This window comes from Oncorhynchus mykiss, chromosome 11, assembly GCF_057628025.1.
Source record: "Oncorhynchus mykiss isolate SJ-2025 chromosome 11, ASM5762802v1, whole genome shotgun sequence".
NCBI lineage: Eukaryota > Metazoa > Chordata > Actinopteri > Salmoniformes > Salmonidae > Oncorhynchus > Oncorhynchus mykiss.
Genome location: NC_143032.1, coordinates 5,670,895 through 5,696,461, shown reverse-complemented (window position 1 = coordinate 5,696,461; position 25,567 = coordinate 5,670,895). Strand labels below are relative to the sequence as shown.

Genomic DNA, 25,567 nt, shown 5'->3' with positions numbered 1-25,567 from the left:
ACCAAGCTGTAGTTCACATTACATTACCAAACTGTAGTTCACACCACAATACCAAGCTGTAGTTCACACCACAATACCAAGCTGTAGTTCACACCACAATACCAAGCTGTAGTTCACATTACATTACCAAGCTGTAGTTCACACCACAATACCAAGCTGTAGTTCACACCACAATACCAAGCTGTAGTTCACATTACATTACCAAACTGTAGTTCACACCACAATACCAAGCTGTAGTTCACACCACAATACCAAGCTGTAGTTCACACCACATTACCAAGCTGTAGTTCACACCACAATACCAAGCTGTAGTTCACGCCACAATACCAAGCTGTAGTTCACACCACATTACCAAGCTGTAGTTCACACCACAATACCAAGCTGTAGTTCACACCACATTACCAAGCTGTAGTTCACACCACAATACCAAGCTGTAGTTCACACCACAATACCAAGCTGTAGTTCACACCACAATACCAAGCTGTAGTTCACACCACAATACCAAACTGTAGTTCACATTACCAAGCTGTAGTTCACACCACAATACCAAACTGTAGTTCACACCACAATACCAAGCTGTAGTTCACACCACAATACCAAGCTGTAGTTCACACCACAATACCAAGCTGTAGTTCACACCACAATACCAAGCTGTAGTTCACACCACAATACCAAACTGTAGTTCACCATATTCCCTATGGGCCATGGTCAAAAGGAGTGTATTAAATATGTAATATGATGCAATTTGGAATGGAGCCCCAGTCAATGGAGCAAGAGAGAGAGAGAGAGAGAGAAACACCTTGTGGCAGGAACGTTGATGACATTAACATCAAACCCTCCCCTTTCCATCGCTCCCTTCCAAACTACAGACGCCCATTTTCATTTATGACAGACAGGGTCTATCTGTTTATTCACAGGTAGGGTCTATCTGTTTATTCACAGGTAGGGTCTATCTGTTTATTAACAGGTAGGGTCTATCTGTTTATTAACAGGTAGGGTCTATCTGTTTATTAACAGGTAGGGTCTATCTGTTTATTAACAGGTAGGGTCTATCTGTTTATTAACAGGTAGGGTCTATCTGTTTATTCACAGGTAGGGTCTATCTGTTTTATCACAGGTAGGGTCTATCTGTTTATTAACAGGTAGGGTCTATCTGTTTATTAACAGGTAGGGTCTATCTGTTTATTCACAGGTAGGGTCTATCTGGTTATTAACAGGTAGGGTCTATCTGTTTATTAACAGGTAGGGACTATCTGGTTATTAACAGGTAGGGTCTATCTGGTTATTAACAGGTAGGGTCTATCTGTTTATTAACAGGTAGGGTCTATCTGTTTATTAACAGGTAGGGTCTATCTGTTTATTAACAGGTAGGGTCTATCTGTTTATTAACAGGTAGGGTCTATCTGTTTATTAACAGGTAGGGTCTATCTGTTTATTAACAGGTAGGGTCTATCTGTTTATTAACAGGTAGGGTCTATCTGTTTATTAACAGGTAGGGTCTATCTGTTTATTAACAGGTAGGGACTATCTGGTTATTAACAGGTAGGGTCTATCTGGTTATTAACAGGTAGGGTCTATCTGTTTATTAACAGGTAGGGTCTATCTGTTTATTCACAGGTAGGGTCTATCTGTTTATTAACAGGTAGGGTCTATCTGTTTATTAACAGGTAGGGACTATCTGGTTATTAACAGGTAGGGTCTAGCCACATCTAGACACCCATCCACACAGACACTCCCCCACCCCTACCCACACAGACACGAACCCATACAGACACCCACCCACCACTACCCACACAGACACCCACCCATCCACACCCTCACCCACCCACACCCATCCCCACCGAACCACCCACACCCTCACCCACTCACACCCACAGACCAACCTACCCACAGACCAACCCACCCACCCACACCCACAGACCAACCCACCCACCCACCCACACCCACAGACCAACCCACCCACTAACACCCACATACCAACCCACCCACTCACACCCACATATCAACCCACCCACTCACACCCACAGACCAACCCCCCCACTCACACCCACAGACCAACCCACCCACTCACACCCACAGACCAACCCACCCACTTACACCCACAGACCAACCCACCCACCCACCCACACCCACAGACCAACCCACCCACTCACACCCACAGACCAACCCACCCACCCACTCACACCCACAGACCAACCCCCCACTCACACCCACAGACCAACCCACCCACTCACACCCACAGACCAACCCACCCACTCACACCCACAGACCAACCCACCCACTCACACCCACACACCCACCCAGTGATGGAAAGATGACATACTTCACTAAAATTATAGATACCTTAGAAAGAGAAAGTTACAGAAGTGAAGTGAGTCACCCAGTAAAATAATTATAGGTTTTAAATAGCGTTAAGATCATCAATTATTAGCTTTACAGTCCAAGACTTGTAGTCTACTTGACATTGGGGTCTGGAGTCTAACACAGCTATTATTTTCTTAAGCATGTGCCAACCCTCAAATTATTTATCTGAGCCAAAAGCAACAGGTCTGTCGTCTTGGTGTGAGAGGAGAGATAGTCAGGGGGAGTGAGGGAGGGAGATTGGGGGGAAAGAGAGAGAGAGAGAGGAATGGAGAGAGCAGAGAGAGCGCAGAGAGAGAGAGAGCAGAGAGAGAGAGAGAGAGAGGGAGAGCTGAGAGAGAGAGGGAGAGCAGAGAGAGAGGGAGAGCAGATAGAGAGAGCAGAGAGAAAGAGAGAGACAGAGAGCGCAGAGAGAGAGAGAGAGAGCAGAGAGAAAGAGAGAGACAGAGAGAGAGAGGGAGAGAGCAGGGAGAGAGCAGAGAGAGAGCGGCAGAGAGAGAGCAGAGAGAGAGAGAGAGCGCAGAGAGAGAGAGAGAGCAGAGAGAGAGAGCAGAGAGAGAGCAGAGAGAGAGCAGAGAGAGCACAGAGAGAGAGAGAGAGAGATTGATTGATTGATAAAAACAGCGGACAGAAGGGTAGAACCCACAGGCTGCTTCTCACATGACCTCATATTCCCTATATAGTGCACTACTTTTGATCAGGGCGCTGGACTAAAGTGGTGGACTATGTATGGAATAGGGTGCCATTTGGGATGCAGGCACAGACACCTGAGGAAGGCTGAGCCCTGAGAAATGAGAAAAGGTGTGTTGCTTACTGCTGAAACTTTAAAGGTTTTCTTTATGGTTAGTTGATGCTCTGATGGTTGTTCTATTTAGGGACATTTAAGGCAGGTTCTGCTTCTCTTCAAGACAGGTTCTGCTTCTCTTTAAAACAGGTTCTGCTTCTCTTTAAAACAGGTTCTGCTTCTCTTCAAGACAGGTTCTGCTTCTCTTCAAGACAGGTTCTGCTTCTCTTCAAGACAGGTTCTGCTTCTCTTCAAGACAGGTTCTGCTTCTCTTCAAGACAGGTTCTGCTTCTCTTCAAGACAGGTTCTGCTTCTCTTTAAAACAGGTTCTGCTTCTCATTAAAACAGGTTCTGCTTCTCTTCAAGACAGGTTCTGCTTCTCTTTAAAACAGGTTCTGCTTCTCATTAAAACAGGTTCTGCTTCTCTTCAAGACAGGTTCTGCTTCTCTTTAAAACAGGTTCTGCTTCTCTTCAAGAAGGTTCTGTTTATTTCATAGCCTCTATATTGTAACGTCATTTTTTCAGTAGTCTCTTCTTTATGTCCACTGAGATAAAAAATATATTAAAAAAATTAAAACCACACAATGGGTCAAAATAAGATTTTCGACACATTTTTTGGTGTCGCCTCTCCTCTCCCCCGGTTATAACTCACACCAACCCCGTAAGTCCCCTCTCCTCCACACTCACTGTATCGACAGACAGGCCTTGTTTGTAACCACTGCTGGTCTCCTCTCCTGTCGTCTCCGCAGCACCCCCAGTTATAACTACGCCCCCAACATGGATAAACACTGGATCATGCAGTACACCGGTCCCATGAGACCCATCCACATGGAGTTCACTAACTTCCTGCACAGAAAGAGACTGCAAACACTCATGTCAGTGGATGACTCTGTACAGAAGGTAAGAGGATTTGTCTCCACCATTTTGTTTATTCATACGTCAATTCACATCCCTATGAGCTCATCTCCTCTAATTGATCAGTGTGAATTCCAATACTGCTACCGATGATCGACTTTCTCTTTCTCTCTTCCATATGAAAATACCATTATCATTATTTAGAGTCATAAAGAGTTTCTTAATTCTCTCTCTCTCTATTTCTGTCTTTCTCTCTGTCTCTCTCTCTCTCTGTCTTTCTTTCTCTGTCTGTCTGTCTGTCTGTCTGTCTGTCTGTCTGTCTGTCTGTCTGTCTGTCTGTCTGTCTGTCTGTCTGTCTGTCTGTCTGTCTGTCTGTCTCTGTCTGTCTGCCTGTCTCTCTCTCTCTCTGTCTGTCTCTCTCTGTCTTTCGCTCTGTCTGTCTGTCTGTCTGTCTGTCTGTCTGTCTGTCTCTCTGCCTGTCTGTCTCTCTCTCTCTCTGTCTCTTTCTCTGTCTTTCTCTCTCTCTCTGTCTGTCTGTCTGTCTGTCTGTGTCTGTCTGTCTGTCTCTCTCTCTGTGTGTCTTTCTTTCTCTCTCTCTCTCTCTCTGTCTGTGTCTCTCTCTCTCTCTGTCTCTCTCTCTCTCTCTCTCTCAAAGCTTACTTTGGATATGAAAATAATAAGATTTAAAATTGTCAACGGGACAACAGTAACAACAATAACCAAGGGTCACAATAACCATACACTGAACAATAACAATAAGCATACAGTAGAGGACATGTGCAGGTTGATTGGTCTGTCAGACACTGTCCCTCATCTTATGGCAGGCAGCAATGTGGTGCGCTGCCAACCCACAGCTCTCTGCGTCCTCCTCCAACAGGACAGGTAGCCTATCCTCATCAGAGAGGTCTTTAACCTTGAATAAGGGTTTCACATTTGGGGAAATGACACTCTCTAATTGTTTTATATTTTTGACATTCTGTCAGGAAATGCAGCTCCGTCTCAGGTTCTGCTGTTGTGCAGTGGTTGCACAGCCTTTCCTCTACAGGGAGCCAGGTTCTGCTGTGGTGCAGTGGTTGCACAGCCTTTCCTCTACAGGGAGCCAGGTTCTGCTGTGGTGCAGTGGTTGCACAGCCTTTCCTCTACAGGGAGCCAGGTTCTGCTGTGGTGCAGTGGTTGCACAGCCTTTCCTCTACAGGGAGCCAGGTTCTGCTGTTGTGCAGGGGTTGTACAGCCTTTCCTCTACAGGGAGCCAGGTTCTGCTGTGGTGCAGTGGTTGCACAGCCTTTCCTCTACAGGGAGCCAGGTTTTCCTGTGTCTACCCTTCTCAATGGCAAGGCTGTGCTCACTGAGCCTGTACTTTGTCAAGGTTTTGATCAGTAACCGTGGTCAAATAGTTAGCCACGGTGTACTGTAAATTTAGGGCCAGATAGCACTGCATTTTGTTTTGTGCTTATGCTTGTGTTTCACAATAAGTAATGTAGTTTTGTTTTGACTGTGTTGTAATTTGGTTTATCCTGATTGATTGGATGTTCTGGTCCTGAGGCTTCAGTGTGTTAGTAGAACAGGTTAGTGAACTCAGGACCAGCTGGATGAGGGGACTGAGGCTTCAGTGTGTTAGTAGAACAGGTTAGTGAACTCAGCCCCAGGACCAGCTGGATGAGGGGACTGAGGCTTCAGTGTGTTAGTAGAACAGGTTTGTGAACTCAGGACCAGCTGGATGAGGGGACTGAGGCGTCAGTGTGTTAGTAGAACAGGTTTGTGAACTCAGGACCAGGACCAGCTGGATGAGGGGACTGAGGCTTCAGTGTGTTAGTAGAACAGGTTTGTGAACTCAGCCCCAGGACCAGCTGGATGAGGGGACTGAGGCTTCAGTGTGTTAGTAGAACAGGTTTGTGAACTCAGCCCCAGGACCAGCTGGATGAGGGGACTCTTTTCTTTGCTCAGCTCTAGGCATTGCAGGGCTTGGTAATGATATGAGAGGGGGTCACTGTATTTTAGATGTTTCCAAAACTTAATTGTTCTTTTTTGAGTTTTTATTATAGATGGATATTGGCCTAATTCTGCCCTGCATGCATTGCTTGTAGTTTTCCTCTGGACATGTAGGTGTCTGCGTCATCCTAAATAAAAGGAAACGCTCACCTGCGCTTTGGTCCTCTTCCTTCGACGGCCGTGAAATGGGCCGAAATTCACCCAACTTATTGTGGGAAGCTTGTGGAAGGCTACCCGAACCGTTTGACCCAAGTTAAACAATTTTAAAGGCAATGCTACCAAATACTAATTGAATGCAAGTAAACTTCTGACCCACTGGGATTGTGATAAAACAAATAAAAGCTGAAATAAATAAATCATTCTCTCTACTATTATTGTGTCATTTCACATTCATAAAAAATAGTGGTGATCCTAACTGACCTAAGACAGGGAATTGTTACTAGGAATAAATGTCAGGAATTGTGAAAAACTGAGTTTAAATGTATTTGGTTAAGGTGTGTGTAAACTTCTGACTTCAACTGTAAATACAACCCATATTTATGCGTATTTATTTATTTAGAGAGTGAGAGAGAAAGGGGAGGAGAGATGGAGAGAATGTCAGAGACATTAAAGGTAAAGTAACTATAAATGTACTAAAGTACTACAGATACTTTGAAGTACTATTTCATTCATTTTTTTGGTGTATCTGTATACTATTTATGTATACTATTTACTCATTTACATTTTGAAAACTCAGTTTACATCATCACAGTATACTGTTAAGTGATAGATTTAGGGCTTGATCCTAAATCAGCAGGGTTTCTTTTTCTAAGAGGGCTGGTGTGTTGATAACCCAGTAGAGCATCAGAGACCACACACACACACACACACACACACACACACACACACACACACACACACACACACACACACACACACACACACACACCTCAACATACAATATGTTAGTAGAAACACTACTGGTCAAAAGTTTGGACACACCAACACATTCAAGGGTTTTTCTTTATTTTACTATGTTTTACATTGTAGAATAATATTGAAGACATCAAAACTATGAAATAACACATATGGAATCATGTAGTAACCAACAAAGTGTTAAAAAAAGGATTTGTCCATCCACTCTTGGCATTCTTTTAACCAGCTTCATTCAGACCGTTCGCTATGAGACTCGAATATGAGCTCAGGTTTCTATTGATCATCCTTGAGATGACATGTCTGAAGGAAACCTGGCACCAACCCTACGGTGAAGCATGGTGGTGGCAGCATCACCACACTGCGCTTTGGTCCTCTTCATTTGACGCCCGTGACACTCAGTTCATTCACTGCCTCATTAAGGTGTCCAGTTGTGCTTATTTTTAAACCTCAGTAATTCTAGTGTGTACAGAACTTTAGTCTAATTCCCTGAGATCTGGAAAATCATTATTTTAGTCGTTTTGGGGTTTACTGCCAGGGCCCAGGTCTGGCAGTACTGCTCTAGCGGGTCCAGGCTCTGCTGTAGGCCATGTGCTGTGGGAGTTTACTGCCAGGGCCCAGGTCTGTCAGTACTGCTCTAGCAGGTCCAGGCTCTGCTGTAGGCCATGTGCTGTGGGTGACAGCAGGCATAGGTCATCTGCGAAGAAATGCTTTTTGGAAGTCGATAAAGCAAGCGTAGATTTTGGTATTATTTTGGTGGACATGTTTATCTATCAGGGTGTGTAGGGTGTAAATATGATCAGTCATGCGATGTTTTGGTATAAATCCAATTTGGCTTTTACTCAAGACGTTGTGCTTAATAAGGAAGTTAAGAACTCTTACATTTATAATACTACAGGTTACAGGTACCAAGGTTACTGTTCACACATTGTTAGGGTCCAATATGTCTCTGTTCTTAAAGATTGGGGTTATGAGTCCTTGATTCCAGATGTCAGGGAAATAACCTACATTCAGGATCAAATTAAACAGTTTTAAAATAGCCAATTGAAATTTTGTACTAGTGAGTTTGAGCATCTCATTTAGGATGCCATCAGGTACGCATGCTTTTTTAAATCTGAGGGCCTGAAGTTTCTTATAGAGATCCTGGTCAGTAATAGTTTAGTTTCTTATAGAGCTCCTGGTCAGTAATAGTTTAGTGTCTTATAGAGCTCCTGGTCAGTAATAGTTTAGTTTCTTATAGAGCTCCTGGTCAGTAATAGTTTAGTTTCTTATAGAGCTCCTGGTCAGTAATAGTTTAGTTTCTTATAGAGCTCCTGGTCAGTGATAGTTTAGTTTCTTATAGAGCTCCTGGTCAGTAATAGTTTAGTTTCTTATAGAGCTCCTGGTCAATAATAGTTTAGTTTCTTATAGAGCTCCTGGTCAGTAATAGTTTAGTTTCTTATAGAGCTCCTGGTCAGTAATTGGGGAGTCCAATGGATGTTGATTGTCCTTTATAGCTTTTCTAATCCATTCAACTTCTCATTAATTTGTCGTTGTTCTGCGTTTGTGTCAATTTGAACGGTGTTGTAGAGTGTTTTAAAATGGGTTGTCCATAATGTCACCATTTTGTATCGCTAATTCCTATTTTTTACATGTTTTACGTTTTATCCAATTTTGCCAGAAGTTGTTTGTGTTTATGGACTCAATTAGTGTGCTTTTTTGGTTCTGAGTTTATAGAGTTTTAAAGTCTGATGCGGTAGCACAAAAAAGAGCTCCGGTGACACCTCCTTCACTGGATCAGCACACACCATCACCACCGGCTCCGCATCTTGAGTGAGGGCTGGAGAGCTGGCCTGAGGAGATGCCTTGCATTCGGGCGCCGCCCCCAGAAGGGGGAGAGAGCTGGCCTGAAGAAATGCCTTGCATTCGGGCGCCGCCCCCAGAAGGGGGAGAGAGCTGGCCTGAAGAAATGCCTTGCATTCGGGCGCCGCCCCCAGAAGGGGGAGAGAGCTGGCCTGAAGAAATGCCTTGCATTCGGGCGCCGCCCCCAGAAGGGGGAGAGAGCTGGCCTGAAGAGATGCCTTGCATTCGGGCGCCGCCCCCAGAAGAGGGAGAGAGCTGGCCTGAAGAGATGCCTTGCATTCGGGCGCCGCCCCCAGAAGGGGGAGAAAGCTGGCCTGAAGAGATGCCTTGCATTCGGGCGCCGCCCCCAGAAGGGGGAGAGAGCTGGCCTGAGGAGATGCCTTGCATTCGGGCGCCGCCCCCAGAAGAGGGAGAGAGCTGGCCTGAAGAGATGCCTTGCATTCGGGCACCGCCCCCAGAAGGGGGAGAAAGCTGGCCTGAAGAGATGCCTTGCATTCGGGCGCCGCCCCCAGAAAGGGGAGAGAGCTGGCCTGAAGAGATGCCATTGCATTCGGGTGCCGCCCCCAGAAGGGGGAGAGAGCTGGCCTGAAGAGATGCCTTGCATTCGGGTGCCGCCCCCAGAAGGGGGAGAGAGCTGGCCTGAAAAGATGCCTTGCATTCGGGTGCCGCCCCCAGAAGGGGGAGAAAGCTGGCCTGAAGAGATGCCTTGCATTCGGGCGCCGCCCCCAGAAGAGGGAGAGAGCGGGCCTGAAGAGATGCCTTGCATTCGGGCGCCGCCCCCAGAAGGGGCAGAGAGCGGACCATCGACGGAACGAGGAAGAACTAGACTAGCAGTAGAAATTGAATGGGTTAAACTGATGCGAGAGTTGGGGATAGAGGATGCATCTGTCATTAGTAATGTTTCACAGTAACATGTCAAACTGACCCTTTACAGAAATAGCTCGCCACAAGGTTAGAATATGACTCAGCGCTAAAACCGACCTGGTCCCGAAAAGAGCCTATAAGGAGATGCCTTCCTTAAGAGGGCATGATCGTGCTACTTGACTTATCACCGACAGACAGCTCGTGATACTTCAACTATCATCAACCTAAAATGTAATATCTGACTTTCATACTCTAGAACAATTGTATCTCTTGACTTCTGATTTCCTTAACGGACCTATAGCAAAATCCCCTTGTCGCGACAAGTCTCGCAGTAGTGAAGGCGTAATTCACCATTATTTGGGTCTCTGTGCTTTTGGTTGGAGGTGTTCTAAGTTTTTTCCTTATAATTTTATAATCTGCATCAAACCATTTCTCATCTGAGGTCTTTTTTGTTTAGTTTAATATCGATTTCAATTGTGCTTCTTTTGCCGTTTGCCTGAATATATAGTAGATGTTTTTTACTGCTAGATTGATGCCTTCTCCGTCTGTCTGTCTCTCTCTCTGTCTCTCTCTCTGTCTCTCTCCCCCCCCCCCCACCCCCACCCCCACCCCAGGTATATGAGATGTTGGTAGAGAGTGGGGAACTGGACAACACCTACATAATCTACACGGCTGACCACGGCTACCACATTGGCCAGTTTGGGCTGGTCAAGGGGAAGTCCATGCCCTACGACTTTGACATCAGAGTGCCCTTCTTCCTCCGCGGGCCCAACGTCGAACCTGGAGCCGTGTAAGTAAGCCTTGTCCAAGCCACAGTGTAGGAGCCTGTTTCTGTATTTCCTGTATCTACTGTTTCTGTATTTCCTGTATCTCCTGTTTCCGCATCTCCTGTTTCCGCATCTCCTGTTTCCGCATTTCCTGTTTCCGCATTTCCTGTTTCCGCATCTCCTGTTTCCGCATTTCCTGTTTCCGCATCTCCTGTTTCCGCATTTCCTGTTTCCGCATTTCCTGTTTCCGCATTTCCTGTTTCCGCATTTCCTGTTTCCGCATTTCCTGTTTCCGCATCTCCTGTTTCCGCATTTCCTGTTTCCGCATTTCCTGTTTCCGCATTTCCTGTTTCCGCATTTCCTGTTTCCGCATCTCCTGTTTCCGCATTTCCTGTTTCCGTATATCCTGTTTCTGCATTTCCTGTTTCTGTATTTCCTGTTTCTGTATTTCAGTAGCGAGAGGTCGCTTGATGTACAAGTACACCCCGTGGACCAGGCGCTAGTCTGTTGCAGGGAGTTAGCCCTGCAAGGGAGTAATCCATCTCTTAATGTTGAGTGCCATGCATTGTTTGTGTCTGTTGGTGTTAATGACGTTGTTGTATTGTTCCTCCCCAGTGTCCCTCAGCTGGTGTTGAACATTGATCTGGCCCCCACCATACTGCACATGGCTGGGCTGGACACGCCTCCAGACATGGACGGGAAGTCCATCCTCAAACTACTGGAACAGGAGAAGACTGGAAACAGGTAGGAATGGGGTTCATATACAACAGGAGGGAATGGGGTTCATATACAACAGGTAGGAATGGGGTTCATATACAACAGGTAGGAATGGGGTTCATATACAACAGGTAGGAATGGGGGTCATATACAACAGGTAGGAATGGGGTTCATATACAACAGGTAGGAATGGGGTTCATATACAACAGGTGGGAATGGGGTTCATATACAACAGGAGGGAATGGGGTTCATATACAACAGGTAGGAATGGGGTTCATATACAACAGGTAGGAATGGGGTTCTTATACAACAGGTAGGAATGGGGTTCTTATACAACAGGAGGGAATGGGGTGATATACAACAGGTAGGAATGGGGTTCATATACAACAGGTAGGAATGGGGTTCATATACAACAACAGGTGGGAATGGGGTTCATATACAACAGGTAGGAATGGGGTTCTTATACAACAGGTAGGAATGGGGTTCATATACAACAGGAGGGAATGGGGTGATATACAACAGGAGGGAATGGGGTGATATACAACAGGTAGGAATGGGGTTCTTATACAACAGGTAGGAATGGGGTTCATATACAACAGGTAGGAATGGGGTTCTTATACAACAGGTAGGAATGGGGTTCATATACAACAGGTAGGAATGGGGTTCATATACAACAGGTAGGAATGGGGTTCATATACAACAGGTAGGAATGGGGTTCATATACAACAACAGGTATGAAGGGTGGCATATAATTTTGAAATATATATTCTACTCAGGCCTCCCGAGTGGTGCAGTGGTCTAAGGCACTGCAGCACAGTGCTAGCTGTGCCACTAGAGATCCTGGTTTGAGTCCAGGCTCTGTCGCAGCCGGCCGCGACCGGGAGGCCCATGGGGAGGCGTACAATTGGCCCAACGTCGTCTGGGTTAGGGGAAGGTTTGGCCGGCAGGGATGTTCTTGTCCCATCGGGCTTTAGAGACTCCTGTGGCGGGCCGGACGCAATGCCCGCTGACACGGTCGCCAGGTGTACGGTGTTTCCTCCGACACATTGGTGCGGCTGGCTTCCGGGTTAAGCGGGCATTGTGTCAAGAAGCAGTACGGCTTGGCTGGGTTGTGTTCCGGAGGACTCACAGCTCTCGACCTTTGCCTCTCCCGAGTCCTTACGGGAGTTGCAGCGACGAAACAAGACTGTAACTACCAATAGGATATCATGAAATTGGGGAGAAAAATCATAAAAAATTAAACTCAACATTTAGAACACTCAACATTTAGAACACTCAACATTTAGAACACTCAACATTTAGAACACTCAACATTTAGAACACCCAACATTTAGAACACCCAACATTTAGAACACCAGGTAATGCCATTGAGATTAAGCATCTTTCTATTTCAAGTAAAACCTTTCCACACAAAATATTGTCTGCTATAAAACATTGGATATATTTAGATCACGTCATTCTGACGTTTTAAACATTGCACACATATTACAAAACACACCAAAATATGTAGCGGTTACATAAAGCACACACTTCCAGTCTCAAAAGAAAACATTCACAGAGCAAAAGTGCATCCCTAATGGCTCCATATTCCCTATAAACTGACACTAGTCTTAACCAGAGCACTATGGGAAATAGGGAGACAGAGCAAAGTAAAACAAAACATCTGTGTGATATCGATCCTGTAAACCGAGTCAATGATTCAGGGTTTCATGTTGAACACATTTCAGTTCCTTATCTTGACTCCGCAAATCTTTAGGAATCTTATAATCATAGCTCTGGCTGTACACTGGCAGACCAACGTAGCTCATGGTTTGGAGTCCCAAATGGCACCCTATTCCCTACGTAGTGCACTGCTTTTGACCAGGATCCTATGGGTAACTCAATTGGTCCTGGTCAAATGGAGTGCACTACATAGGGTGCCATTTGGAAAGGAGCCATTGGTAAGTGTAATGCCAGGCCCACTTTGAATTCTATCAACTAAAGAGGCATTCTGTCTTTCCAGATTCAAACGCAATCGGAAACCCAAAGTCTGGAGAGATACATTCCTGGTGGAGAGAGGGTAAACTGACACACACACGGAGGTGCACTCATACACAAGCACGTGCCCTCACACTGTCAAAACTCACAGTGTCCTCTTCAGACAAGCACACACACACACAGGCCGGTTGGGGATATCTATTTTTAGCATTATTTGGTCTCGTGAAAGTTCACACATGGAGGCGTTTGACACTAAGAGGTTTAAAGTGACATATGTTTGTCATTTAAAAAAAAACATTGTTGCTTTTGTGCTCTGTGGTGCCTGCATTAGAAGACAGGCTGGCGAGGCTGGTGCCATTTGTGATGTAACCCTCACACACACAGTCATCCACTCCTGTTCCCCTTATCGCCTCCCATTCCCTTCAGCTCATTGGCTGCTCTGTTCTGTTCCAGTTAACTGCCTCCCATTCCCTTCAGCTAATTGGCTGTTCTGTTCCGGTTAACTGCCTCCCATTCAGCTCATTGGCTGCTCTGTTCTGTTCCAGGAAACTGCCTCCCATTCAGCTCATTGGCTGCTCTGTTCCGTTCCAGGAAACTGCTTTAGAAATGGTCATGTTGTTGAGTAATGACTATCTCACATCCTTTAATACAGTGAGCTCCAACAGTATTGGGACAGTGGTAAACCTTTTAGAGATTACATCACTTCCTGTACATAGTTCCCCCGTTTTAGGGGACCAAAAGAATTGGGACAAATTCACTTACCAGTGGAGTATTTGGTCCCATATTCCTAGCACACAATGACCACATTAAGCTTTTGACTCTTCAAACTTGTTTGATGCATTTGCAGTTTGTTTTTGGTTGTTTCACATGTTGTGCCCAAATGGAAATGATTGGTAAACAGAGGATTGTGTCATTTTGGAGTCACTTTTATTGTAAATAAAAAAATATCAATGCTACCATGATTATGGATAGTCCTGAATGAATTGGGAATAATGATGAGTGAGAAAGTTAGCCACAAAAATATCATACCCCCAAGACATGCTAACCTCTCACCATTACAATAACATGGGAGGTTAGCATCTTATATCATACCCCCAAGACATGCTAACCTCTCACCATTACAATAACATGGGAGGTTAGCATTTTATATCATACCTCCAAGGACATGCTATCCTCTCACCATTACAATAACATGGGAGGTTAGCATTTTATATCATACCCCCAAGACATGCTAACCTCTCACCATTACAATAACATGGGAGGTTAGCATTTTATATCATACCTCCAAGGACATGCTATCCTCTCACCATTACAATAACATGGGAGGTTAGCATTTTATATCATACCCCCAAGACATGCTAACCTCTCACCATTACAATAACAGGGGAGGTTAGCATTTTATATCATACCCCCAGGACATGCTAACCTCTCACCATTACAATAACATGGGAGGTTAGCATTTTATATCATACCCCCAGGACATGCTAACCTCTCACCATTACAATAACAGGGGAGGTTAGCATTTTATATCAAATCTCCAAGACATGCTAACCTCTCACCATTACAATAACAGGGGAGGTTAGCATTTTATATCAAATCTCCAAGACATGCTAACCTCTCACCATTACAATAACATGGGAGGTTAGCATTTTATATCATACCTCCAAGACATGCTAACCTCTCACCATTACAATAAGAGGAGAGGTTAGCCTTTTGGGGGGGTATGATATTTATGCCTCTTACTTGCTAAAATGTAGGGCCTATGCACAAAAAAAGTGCTGTAATTTCTAAATGGTTCACCCGATATGGATGAAAATACTCTTAAATTATAGCTGACAGTCTGCACTCACAGCCATTGTATCATTTGAAATCCAAAGTGCTGGAGTACTGAGCCAAATCAAACAACAGAATTGTTACTATCCCAATACCTTTGGAGCTCCCTGTATTCCCATGTTCAGAACTGTTGTGTTATTTGCAACTGTCCTTGGCTGTACTTGTAGCTCCAGCACATTACCTACGGTCTGAGCTCCATCTACACTAACACTACGTTCTGTCTCTGGATGCCATGAAACCCATCCCCGGACTCTGACCCATCCCGTTCCAGCCGGCCCAGACCAGGCTTTCCAGCCAGCCCAGCCCAGGCATCCCAGCCAGCCCAGACTAGGCTGTCCAGCCAGCCCAGCCCAGACAGCTCATCTCAGCCAGCTCATCTATCCCAGCCCATCCCATCCCAGCCAGGCCATCACAGCCAGCCCAGCCCAGCCAGCTCCTCTCAGCCAGCTCATCTATCCCAGCCCAGCCCATCCCATCCCAGCCAGGCCATCACAGCCAGCCCATCCCAGCCCAGCCCAGGCATAAAAGGCAGCTCATCCCAGCCAGGCCATCCCAGCCAGCACATCCCAGCCCAGCCCAGAAATCAAAGCCAGCTCATCCCAGCCAGCTCATCCCAGCCAGGCCATCCCATCCCATCCCAGCCAGGCCATCCCAGCCCATCCCAGCCCATCCCATTGCAACCCTTCCCAGCTCATCCCAGTTCTACCTCGCTCTAGACTGCATCCCAAATAGTACCCTTTTCCCTATGTAGTGTGTCTACTCAAATGGCACCCTATTCCCTATGTAGTGTCTCTACTCAAATGGCACCCTATTCCTTATGTAGTGTCTCTAGTCAAATGGCACCCTATTCCCTATGTAGGGTCTCTAGTCAAATGGTACTCTATTCCCTATGTAGTGTCTCTAGTCAAATGATACCCTATTCCCTATGTAGTGGTTTTGACAGGACCTATAGGGAATAGGGCACCATTTGGGGTGCACCCTGCCCTTCTCTCTACCCAGCCCTGGCCAGCTCTACTGTGGGCCAAGCACATTGACCTCCCCCCTGGCTTTGGCACACTGGCACCACTCTAGCCCTCAGATCCACACGGCCCTGCCAACCAACAGCCAACTGTTCTGCCAACCACCCCCTGCCAACTTCCTGCCTCCGCCAACACTGACTACATTCTCCAGACACACAGACATAATCGCTATGACAACAACACCGTGACCCTAAAGTACAACCTGTCCCCTTGGCTTTGAGAGTGTTTGGGACTGCTGTCCTGTCTGACAAGATAGAGCTAACAGAGAAGTTACTCACTAATGGATGTAGCTCTGTATTGTAGCGTTAGAGGTTAACAGACGTTGTTTATGTACTGGCAATGCTTCAGCTTTGTAGCCAAGTTCTACAACAATTTTACTCCGTCTTTATGTTTAAGGTACCAGACTGATTCTGGGTTCAGCAAAAAAAATCGAATTGTCTAGACAAGGCAACAATAATAGGTTTGTTGAATGCAGAAACAAACAACATGTCAGTTGGCTAGAGCAGCAACAGGTCGCAGTTGTAAATGAGAACTTGTTCTCAACTAGCCTAGCTGTTAAAAGGTGAAATTTAGAAATAAAATACTTTCTTTTTTTTAAACAGACTAGCCCTGGGCTAACAGAGAACAGACTAGCCCTGGGCTAACAGAGAACAGACTAGCTCTGGGCTAACAGAGAACAGACTAGCCCTGGGCTAACAGAGAACAGACTAAGCCTGGGCTAACAGAGAACAGACTAAGCCTGGGCTAACAGAGAACAGACTAAGCCTGGGCTAACAGAGAACAGACTAGCACTGGGCCTATCCTAATCCTGATCTGGGCCTCCCCCTGTCCTAACCCTGACCTTTCCCTCCCCCCTGTCCTAACCCTGACCTTTCCCTCCCCCCTGTCCTAACCCTGACCTGTACCTCCCCCCGTCCTTTCCCTCCCCCCTGTCCTAATCCTGACCTTTCCTTCCCCCCTGTCCTAATCCTGACCTTTCCTTCCACCCTGTCCTAATCCTGACCTTTCCCGCCCCCTGTCCTAATCCGAATCTGTACCTCTGTCCTAATCCTAATCTGTACCTCTGTCCTAATCCTAATCTGTACCTCTGTCCTAATCCTAATCTGTACCTCTGTCCTAATCCTAATCTGTACCTCTGTCCTAATCTGTACCTCTGTCCTAATCCTAATCTGTACCTCTGTCCTGTCTTAATCTGTCCCTCTGTCCTGTCCTAATCCTGATCTGTACCTCTGTCCTGTCCTAACCCTCTCCACCTCACGTGTCTCCTCTACAGTAAACTCCTGAGGAAGAAGGAGGACAGAGGCGGTAGTTCAACCACCCAGAACACCAACAGCCTGCCCAAATACAAGAAGGTCAAAGAGGTGTGTCAACAGGCAGAGTTCCAGACACCTTGTGAACAGCCTGGACAGGTATTTGTGTACAGACTCACACACACACACACACACAGACACACACACAGACAGGCAGACATTCACTAAAGTGATCTCACATGCTATATAAAGTACCTGGGGGTTCCCAACATACTGACACTAAAGCATCACCCTCGTGACCTCACATGCTCTATAAAGAACCTGGGGGTTCCCCCAACATACTGACACTAAAGCATCACCCTCATGACCTCACATGCTCTATAAAGTACCTGGGGGTTCCCCCAACATACTGACACTAAAGCATCACCCTCATGACCTCACATGCTATATAAAGAACCTGAGGGTTCACCCCAACATACTGACAAGTTAGAGTTTATTCCAGAAACAGTTTTTGTCAGTGGTCATAAAGTAGAAATCCTGCATTGTAGTCAGTCTTAGCCATAGCAGACAGCATATACACTCAGTGGCCAGTTTATTAGGTACGTCAATCTAGTAACGGGTCGGACCCTCCTTTGCCTCCAGAATAGCCTAAATTCTTTGTGTCATGGAAGTGTTGCTCAATTGGTATCAAGGGGACCTAACGTGTGCCAGGAAAAACATTCTCCACACCATTACACCTGTACCGTTGACACCAGGCAGGATGGGGTACATGGACTCATGCTGCGAACGCCACTTCCTGACTCTGCCATGACACAACAGGAACCAGGAGTCGTCGGACCAGGCAATGTTTTTCCACTCCTCAGTTGTCCAGTGTTGGTGATGGGGTGCCCACTGGAGCTGCTTCTTCTTCTTGTTTTTTAGCTGATAGGAACCCGGTGTGGTTGTCTGCTGCAATAGCCCATCCGTGACAAGGACCGACCAGTTGTGTGTTCTGAGATGCCGTTCTGCACACCACTGTTGTACTGCAACGTTATTCGTCTGTTTGTGGCCCGCCTGTTAGCTCGCACGACTCTTGCCGTTCTCCTTCGACGTCTCTCATCAACGAGCTGTTTTCGCCCACAGGACTGGCGCTGACTGGATGTTTATTGTTGGTCGCACCGTTCTCAGTAAACGCTAGACACGGTCATGCGTGAAAAGCCCAGGAGGCCAACCTATTTCGGAGATATTTGAACACTGCATGTCTGGCACCGTGATCATACCAAGCTGAAGGTTGCTTAGGTCACTCGTCCATTCTAACATTCAATGGAACAGTAACTGAATGCCTCGATGCCTGTCTGCCTGATTTATATAGCCAACCACAGACACGTCTCTAGAAGCAAACTATTTTGGTGAACAGGGTCGTGTACGTAACAAACTGCCATTCAGAGGGTGAATGGGCAAGACAAAATATTTAGGTGCTTTTTGAAACGGGGGTATGGTAGTAGGCACATCGGTTTGAGTGTGTCAAGAACTGCAATGCTATTTTTCACCCTAAAAACAGTTTCCAATTGTGTATCGAGAATGGTCCAACCACCCAAAGGACATCCAGCCAACTTGACACGACTGTGGAAAGCATTGGACGTCAACATGGGACAGCATCCCTGTGGAACTATTTAGACCCCTTGTAGAGTCCCATGCCACGACGAATTGAGGCTGTTCTGAGGACAGAAAGGTGTTCCTAATGTTTTGTACACTCAGTGTATATAGGGTACAGATGTGGTCTAAAGTAGTGCACTGTGTAGGGAATAGGGTGACTTTGGGCTCTGGTCTAAAGTAGTGCACTGTGTAGGGAATAGGGTGCCTTTGGGCTCTGGTCTAAAGTAGTGCACTGTGTAGGGAATAGGGTGCCTTTGGGCTCTGGTCTAAAGTAGTGCACTGTGTAGGGAATAGGGTGCCGTTTTGGAAGCAACGTCGACAGACAGCCGTAACTCAAATAGCCATTTACCACAATCGTACAGTAATTGGACATTTGAGCTATGTTTGAACATGGGACTAATGTCTGGATGGTCCCCAGGCCCATTAAAGGGGGTGGCAGACCACACACACACACACACACACAACCAGCCACCAACCATCAGACCTGAACAATACTAATTGGCCCAATGTTCAGGTAGCACTCAGCAGGGCTTTCTGAGGCTAATGTGAACCAAACACTTTTAATTTTTTTTTTTAATTTAGCACTTAAGTGTGCACACGTAACACTCAAGCATTTATTAAAGAGAGAGAAGGGGGAAATGATGGACTTATTGAGTAATAACAATAAATTGTAACGGTTTTGACTTGAGGTTATTATTTATAGGGGTGCCAGGTAGGTTGTGCCTACCAGAGAAAACATTGGTTTCTCCTTTTGGTTTGGGAGGGAATGAGTCCTGTCTGGTCCGTCAAGTCTACACCAATACAAAGGACTTATGTAAACGTCAGGATGGAAATAAACTTTTCATAAACCCTTAAAACATTGGAAAGAACTTCAAAAACAACTATTATTTTAGTTGGGTTGTATTACCAACATAAATGATTACACACACACACACATAATAATATAACACAATGAGTTCTGGTTCCTCCAGAAATGTCCTGTACCTCGGGCCTAAAAAGAGTCCAGCCCGGTAAAGGAGTTCAGTGAACTCAAGTGACCTTTGTCACGCAATGTTTGTCCGTTCATTCAAGTGTAGCGTACACTCAGTATCAAATCATACAATCAATATAACAATTATTTTACCACACAACTTTCAAGCGTATCAACTCTTAAAGTCCTCAACTACAACGAACTGCACAAATCATCACAGTATACATCAAAACAAAACAAATGAAATACCGTATACAAAAAGGTTGTAGTCAGTCAGACAATCCAATCCGTCAACAGATCTCCAGCGGAGAAAGGCCACGAAGAACACGGACGCAAAGAGTGGATCCGATCCTGGGTAAACTCTATTAGGCTACAAAACAAATGGAATAGAGACGCTTCGGGAACTGAGGGTTGAACACATCCTCATTCACGTCTCCATCACAACCCCACTTTTGCGCAGCTGATGCTGGCTATTTAATTGGTAATTAAAGGGAAAGCGCCCTATTGGAAGGGGAAGCACTGAGACGGTTCAGAAAAATTCAGGGCCTAGTTATAACACGTAAATGTAGGGGTTTAGTCCACACACACACACACACACACACACACACACACACACACACACACACACACACACACACACACACACACACACACACACACACACTGGGCTATGAGCACCTGAGCACTTGACCCTCCAGCGAGGGTCAAAACCATGAGTTAAAGGGGAGTGTTCAAACTAAAAGCCTTTGTGGTGAATGTATTTAAAGGGGTAGGCCTATGTGTACACAGAGTAAATGAGAGGCTCCAACGGGTACGCGATCACCAACACCGGGTTCCACTCCTATCAGCTAAAAACAAGAAGAAGAGGCTCCGATACGCGATCACCAACACCGGGTTCCACTCCTATCAGCTAAAAACAAGAAGAAGAGGCTCCGATACACGATCACCAACACCGGACAATTGAGAAGTCAGGATTTGGCGTAAGCAGCGAGAGTCCATGGACCCATGCTGCCTGCTATCAACGATACAGGCTGGTGACGGTGGTGTAATGGTGTGGGGAGTGTTTTCCTGGCACACGTTGGAGCCTCTTCTTCTTTGAGTGGCTGCTGCCAACACACTGACTCAACTCCAGCCACTTTAATAATGGGAATTGATGGGAAATGATGTAAAATATATCACTAGCCACTTTAAACAATGCTACCTAATATAATGTTTACATACCCTACATTATTAATCTCATATGTATACGTATATACTGTACTCGATACCATCTACTGTATCTTGCCTATGCCGCTCTGTACCATCACTCATTCATATATCTTTATGTACATATTCTTTATCCCCTTACACTGTGTATAAGACAGTAGTTTTGGAATTGTTAGTTAGATTACTTGTTGGTTATTACTGCATTGTCGGAACTAGAAGCACAAGCATTTCGCTACACTCGCATTAACATCTGCTAACCACGTGTACAGTGCCTTGCGAAAGTATTCGGCCCCCTTGAACTTTGCGACCTTTTGCCACATTTCAGGCTTCAAACATAAAGATATAAAACTGTATTTTTTTGTGAAGAATCAACAACAAGTGGGACACAATCATGAAGTGGAACGACATTTATTGGATATTTCAAACTTTTTTAACAAATCAAAAACTGAAAAATTGGGCGTGCAAAATTATTCAGCCCCTTTACTTTCAGTGCAGCAAACTCTCTCCAGAAGTTCAGTGAGGATCTCTGAATGATCCAATGTTGACCTAAATGACTAATGATGATAAATACAATCCACCTGTGTGTAATCAAGTCTCCGTATAAATGCACCTGCACTGTAATAGTCTCAGAGGTCCGTTAAAAGCGCAGAGAGCACCATGAAGAACAAGGAACACACCAGGCAGGTCTGAGATACTGTTGTGAAGAAGTTTAAAGCCGGATTTGGATACAAAAAGATTTCCCAAGCTTTAAACATCCCAAGGAGCACTGTGCAAGCGATAATATTGAAATGGAAGGAGTATCAGACCACTGCAAATCTACCAAGACCTGGCCGTCCCTCTAAACTTTCAGCTCATACAAAGAGAAGACCGATCAGAGATGCAGCCAAGAGGCCCATGATCACTCTGGATGAACTGCAGAGATCTACAGCTGAGGTGGGAGACTCTGTCCATAGGACAATAATCGTATATTGCACAAATCTGGCCTTTATGGAAGAGTGGCAAGAAGAAAGCCATTTCTTAAAGATATTCATAAAAAGTGTTGTTTAAAGTTTGCCACAAGCCACCTGGGAGACACACCAAACATGTGGAAGAAGGTGCTCTGGTCAGATGAAACCCAAATTGAACTTTTTGGCAACAATGCAAAACGTTATGTTTGGCGTAAAAGCAACACAGCTGAACACACCATCCCCACTGTCAAACATGGTGGTGGCAGCATCATAGTTTGGGCCTGCTTTTCTTCAGCAGGGACAGGGAAGATGGTTAAAATTGATGGGAAGATGGATGGAGCCAAATACAGGACCATTCTGGAAGAAAAACTGATGGAGTCTGCAAAAGACCTGAGACTGGGACGGAGATTTGTCTTCCAACAAGACAATGATCCAAAACATAAAGCAAAATCTACAATGGAATGGTTCAAAAATAAACATATCCAGGTGTTAGAATGGCCAAGTCAAAGTCCAGACCTGAATCCAATCGAGAATCTGTGGAAAGAACTGAAAACTGCTGTTCACAAATGCTCTCCATCCAACCTCACTGAGCTCGAGCTGTTTTGCAAGGAGGAATGGGAAAAAATGTCAGTCTCTCGATATGCAAAACTGATAGAGACATACCCCAAGCGACTTACAGCTGTAATCGCAGCAAAAGGTGGCGCTACAAAGTATTAACTTAAGGGGGCTGAATAATTTTGCACGCCCAATTTTTCAGTTTTTGATTTGTTAAAAAAGTTTGAAATATCCAATAAATGTCGTTCCACTTCATGATTGTGTCCCACTTGTTGTTGATTCTTCACAAAAAATACAGTTTTATATCTTTATGTTTGAAGCCTGAAATGTGGCAAAAGGTCGCAAAGTTCAAGGGGGCCGAATACTTTCGCAAGGCACTGTATGTGACAAATAAAATTTGATTTGATTTGAATTGATTTCTTGTTTTTAGCTGATAGGAACCCGGTGTTGTAGAGTTGTGCATTCCGTCCCTTGATACCAATTGAGTAACGTTTGAAAGCCACACCTTGTAGAATCAATGCCCTGAAGAATTCAGGTTGTTTTGGAGGCAGTAGCTATATAGGAAGAGAATGGGGGGGGGGGGGGGGTCCACGATCAGCTCCGTCATTTGGTTGACATTGAGGGAGAAGTTATTTTCATGGCACCAGAGAGGTACAGACAGAGCAAGACACTAAGAGAAAGAGAGACAGAGGGGGAGTGAGAGAGAGAGAGACAGCCAGACAGTGAGAGATAAATGTCTGACATTTGTAATGTCTTTATTGTTTTGAAACTTCTGTGAGTGTAATGTTTACTGTTAATTTGTATTGTTTATTTCACTTTTGTATATTATCTACCTCACTTGCTTTGGCAATGTTAACACATGTTTCCCATGCCAATAAAGCTGAGAGAGAGAGAGAGAGAGAGAGAGAGAGAGACACAGACAGACAGACAGACAGACAGACAGACAGACAGAGACAGAGACAGAGTTTTAGAATGAGTTCAAGACAGCAGAGTGATCCAGTTCATTTCATGCTGGTTCTGGATCATCTTCCTCTTCAGGATTCTGTTTCTTTCCCACACCGTCAGTCTGTGATCTGGTTGTCTGTCTTGTCGGCCGGCTTGCCTGCCTACGTGTTGTTCTGACAGGAAACAGACAAAGAATAGGGTTCCATTTGAGATGCAATAAATGACTTTAAAGACCTTCACAGTAGAGGAGAGGAGTAAAAGCATATATCTTCCACCACTAATATAACCCCGTTCTCTTTGTCCTTGTCTCTCCTCTCCAGAAGTGGCACTGTGTGGAGGAGATCACTGGGAAATGGCGGATCCAGAAGTGTAAAGGAGGTGGACTGAAGGAGGGCCCTAGGAAGAGGGCCCACAGCCTGAGGCCTCACGGCAGCTACAACAGTAGGGAGAGGGAACCCTGCGACTGTGGCCTTGACCGACCGGGACGCTCACACCGCCAGTTCACACCCCCCTCTGGAGAACCAGGTGAGTGAGATGGGGACAAAGGGAGTGGATGAGGCTGATGCTGGGGCCAGGGATGAGGGCTGGAATGGTGAGATGGGGATGGGGACAAAGGGAGTGGATGAGGCTGATGCTGGGGCCAGGGACGAGGGCTGGAGTGGTGAGATGGGGATGGGGACAAAGGGAGTGGATGAGGCTGATGCTGGGGCCAGGGATGAGGGCTGGAGTGGTGAGATGGGGATGGGGACAAAGGGAGTGGATGAGGCTGATGCTGGGGCCAGGGATGAGGGCTGGAGTGGTGAGATGGGGATGGGGACAAAGGGAGTGGATGAGGCTGATGCTGGGGCCAGGGATGAGGGCTGGAGTGGTGAGATGGGGATGGGGACAAAGGGAGTGGATGAGGCTGATGCTGGGGCCAGGGATGAGGGCTGGAGTGGTGAGATGGGGATGGGGACAAAGGGAGTGGATGAGGCTGATGCTGGGACCAGGGATGAGGGCTGGAGTGGTGAGATGGAGATGGGGATGGCGACAAGGGGAGTGGATGAGGCTGATGCTGGGACCAGGGATGAGGGCTGGAGTGGTGAGATGGAGATGGGGACAGGGGGAGTGGATGAGGTTGATGCTGGGGCCAGGGATGAGGGCTGGAGTGGTGAGATGGAGATGAGGACAAGGGGACAGGGGGAGTGGATGAGGCTGATGCTGGGGCCAGGGATGAGGGTTGGAGTGGTGAGATGGAGATGGGGCTGGGGAACCAGAATTGGATCAGAGTTGGAGCTACATGGCCATAGAATACTAATGGACAAAATATGGGTCTTATCATGGACGGGTTATCTAAGAGACAGTTTCTGGGGGACCGGGGATGGTGCTGGGGTTATAAGGGGTTATATAAGAGACAGTTTCTGGGGGACCGGGGATGGTGCTGGGGTTATAAGGGGTTATATAAGAGACAGTTTCTGGGGGACCGTGGATGGAGCTGGGGTTATCTAAGAGACAGTTTCTGGGGGACCAGGGATGGAGCTGGGGTTATCTAAGAGACAGTTTCTGGGGGACCGGGGATGGTGCTGGGGTTATAAGGGGTTATATAAGAGACAGTTTCTGGGGGACCGGGGATGGTGCTGGGGTTATAAGGGGTTATATAAGAGACAGTTTCTGGGGGACCGTGGATGGAGCTGGGGTTATCTAAGAGACAGTTTCTGGGGGACCGGGGATGGAGCTGGGGTTATCTAAGAGACAGTTTCTGGGGGACTGGGGATGGAGCTGGGGTTATCTAAGAGACAGTTTCTGGGGGACCAGGGATGGAGCTGGGGTTATCTAAGAGACAGTTTCTGGGGGACCAGGGATGGAGCTGGGGTTATCTAAGAGACAGTTTCTGGGGGACCGGGGATGGAGCTGGGGTTATAAGGGGTTATCTAAGAGACAGTTTCTGGGGGACCAGGGATGGAGCTGGGGTTATCTAAGAGACAGTTTCTGGGGGACCAGGGATGGAGCTGGGGTTATCTAAGAGACAGTTTCTGGGGGACCGGGGATGGAGCTGGGGTTATCTAAGAGACAGTTTCTGGGGGACCGGGGATGGAGCTGGGGTTATCTAAGAGACAGTTTCTGGGGGACTGGGGATGGAGCTGGGGTTATCTAAGAGAC

General features: G+C 46.2%; 1 protein-coding gene across 1 annotated transcript in view; it reads left to right on the top strand.

Moving 5' to 3' along the window:
• LOC110536534 (extracellular sulfatase Sulf-1) overlaps nt 1-25,567 on the top strand; it is an 82,864-nt gene that overhangs the window by 38,928 nt on the left and 18,369 nt on the right. The window contains exons 6-11 of the mRNA XM_036934702.2: nt 3,895-4,045; nt 10,222-10,397; nt 10,990-11,118; nt 13,094-13,150; nt 17,194-17,329; nt 23,749-23,953. Of these exons, the coding sequence (XP_036790597.2) occupies nt 3,895-4,045; nt 10,222-10,397; nt 10,990-11,118; nt 13,094-13,150; nt 17,194-17,329; nt 23,749-23,953 (854 nt within the window). The remainder of the gene's footprint in view (nt 1-3,894; nt 4,046-10,221; nt 10,398-10,989; nt 11,119-13,093; nt 13,151-17,193; nt 17,330-23,748; nt 23,954-25,567) is intronic.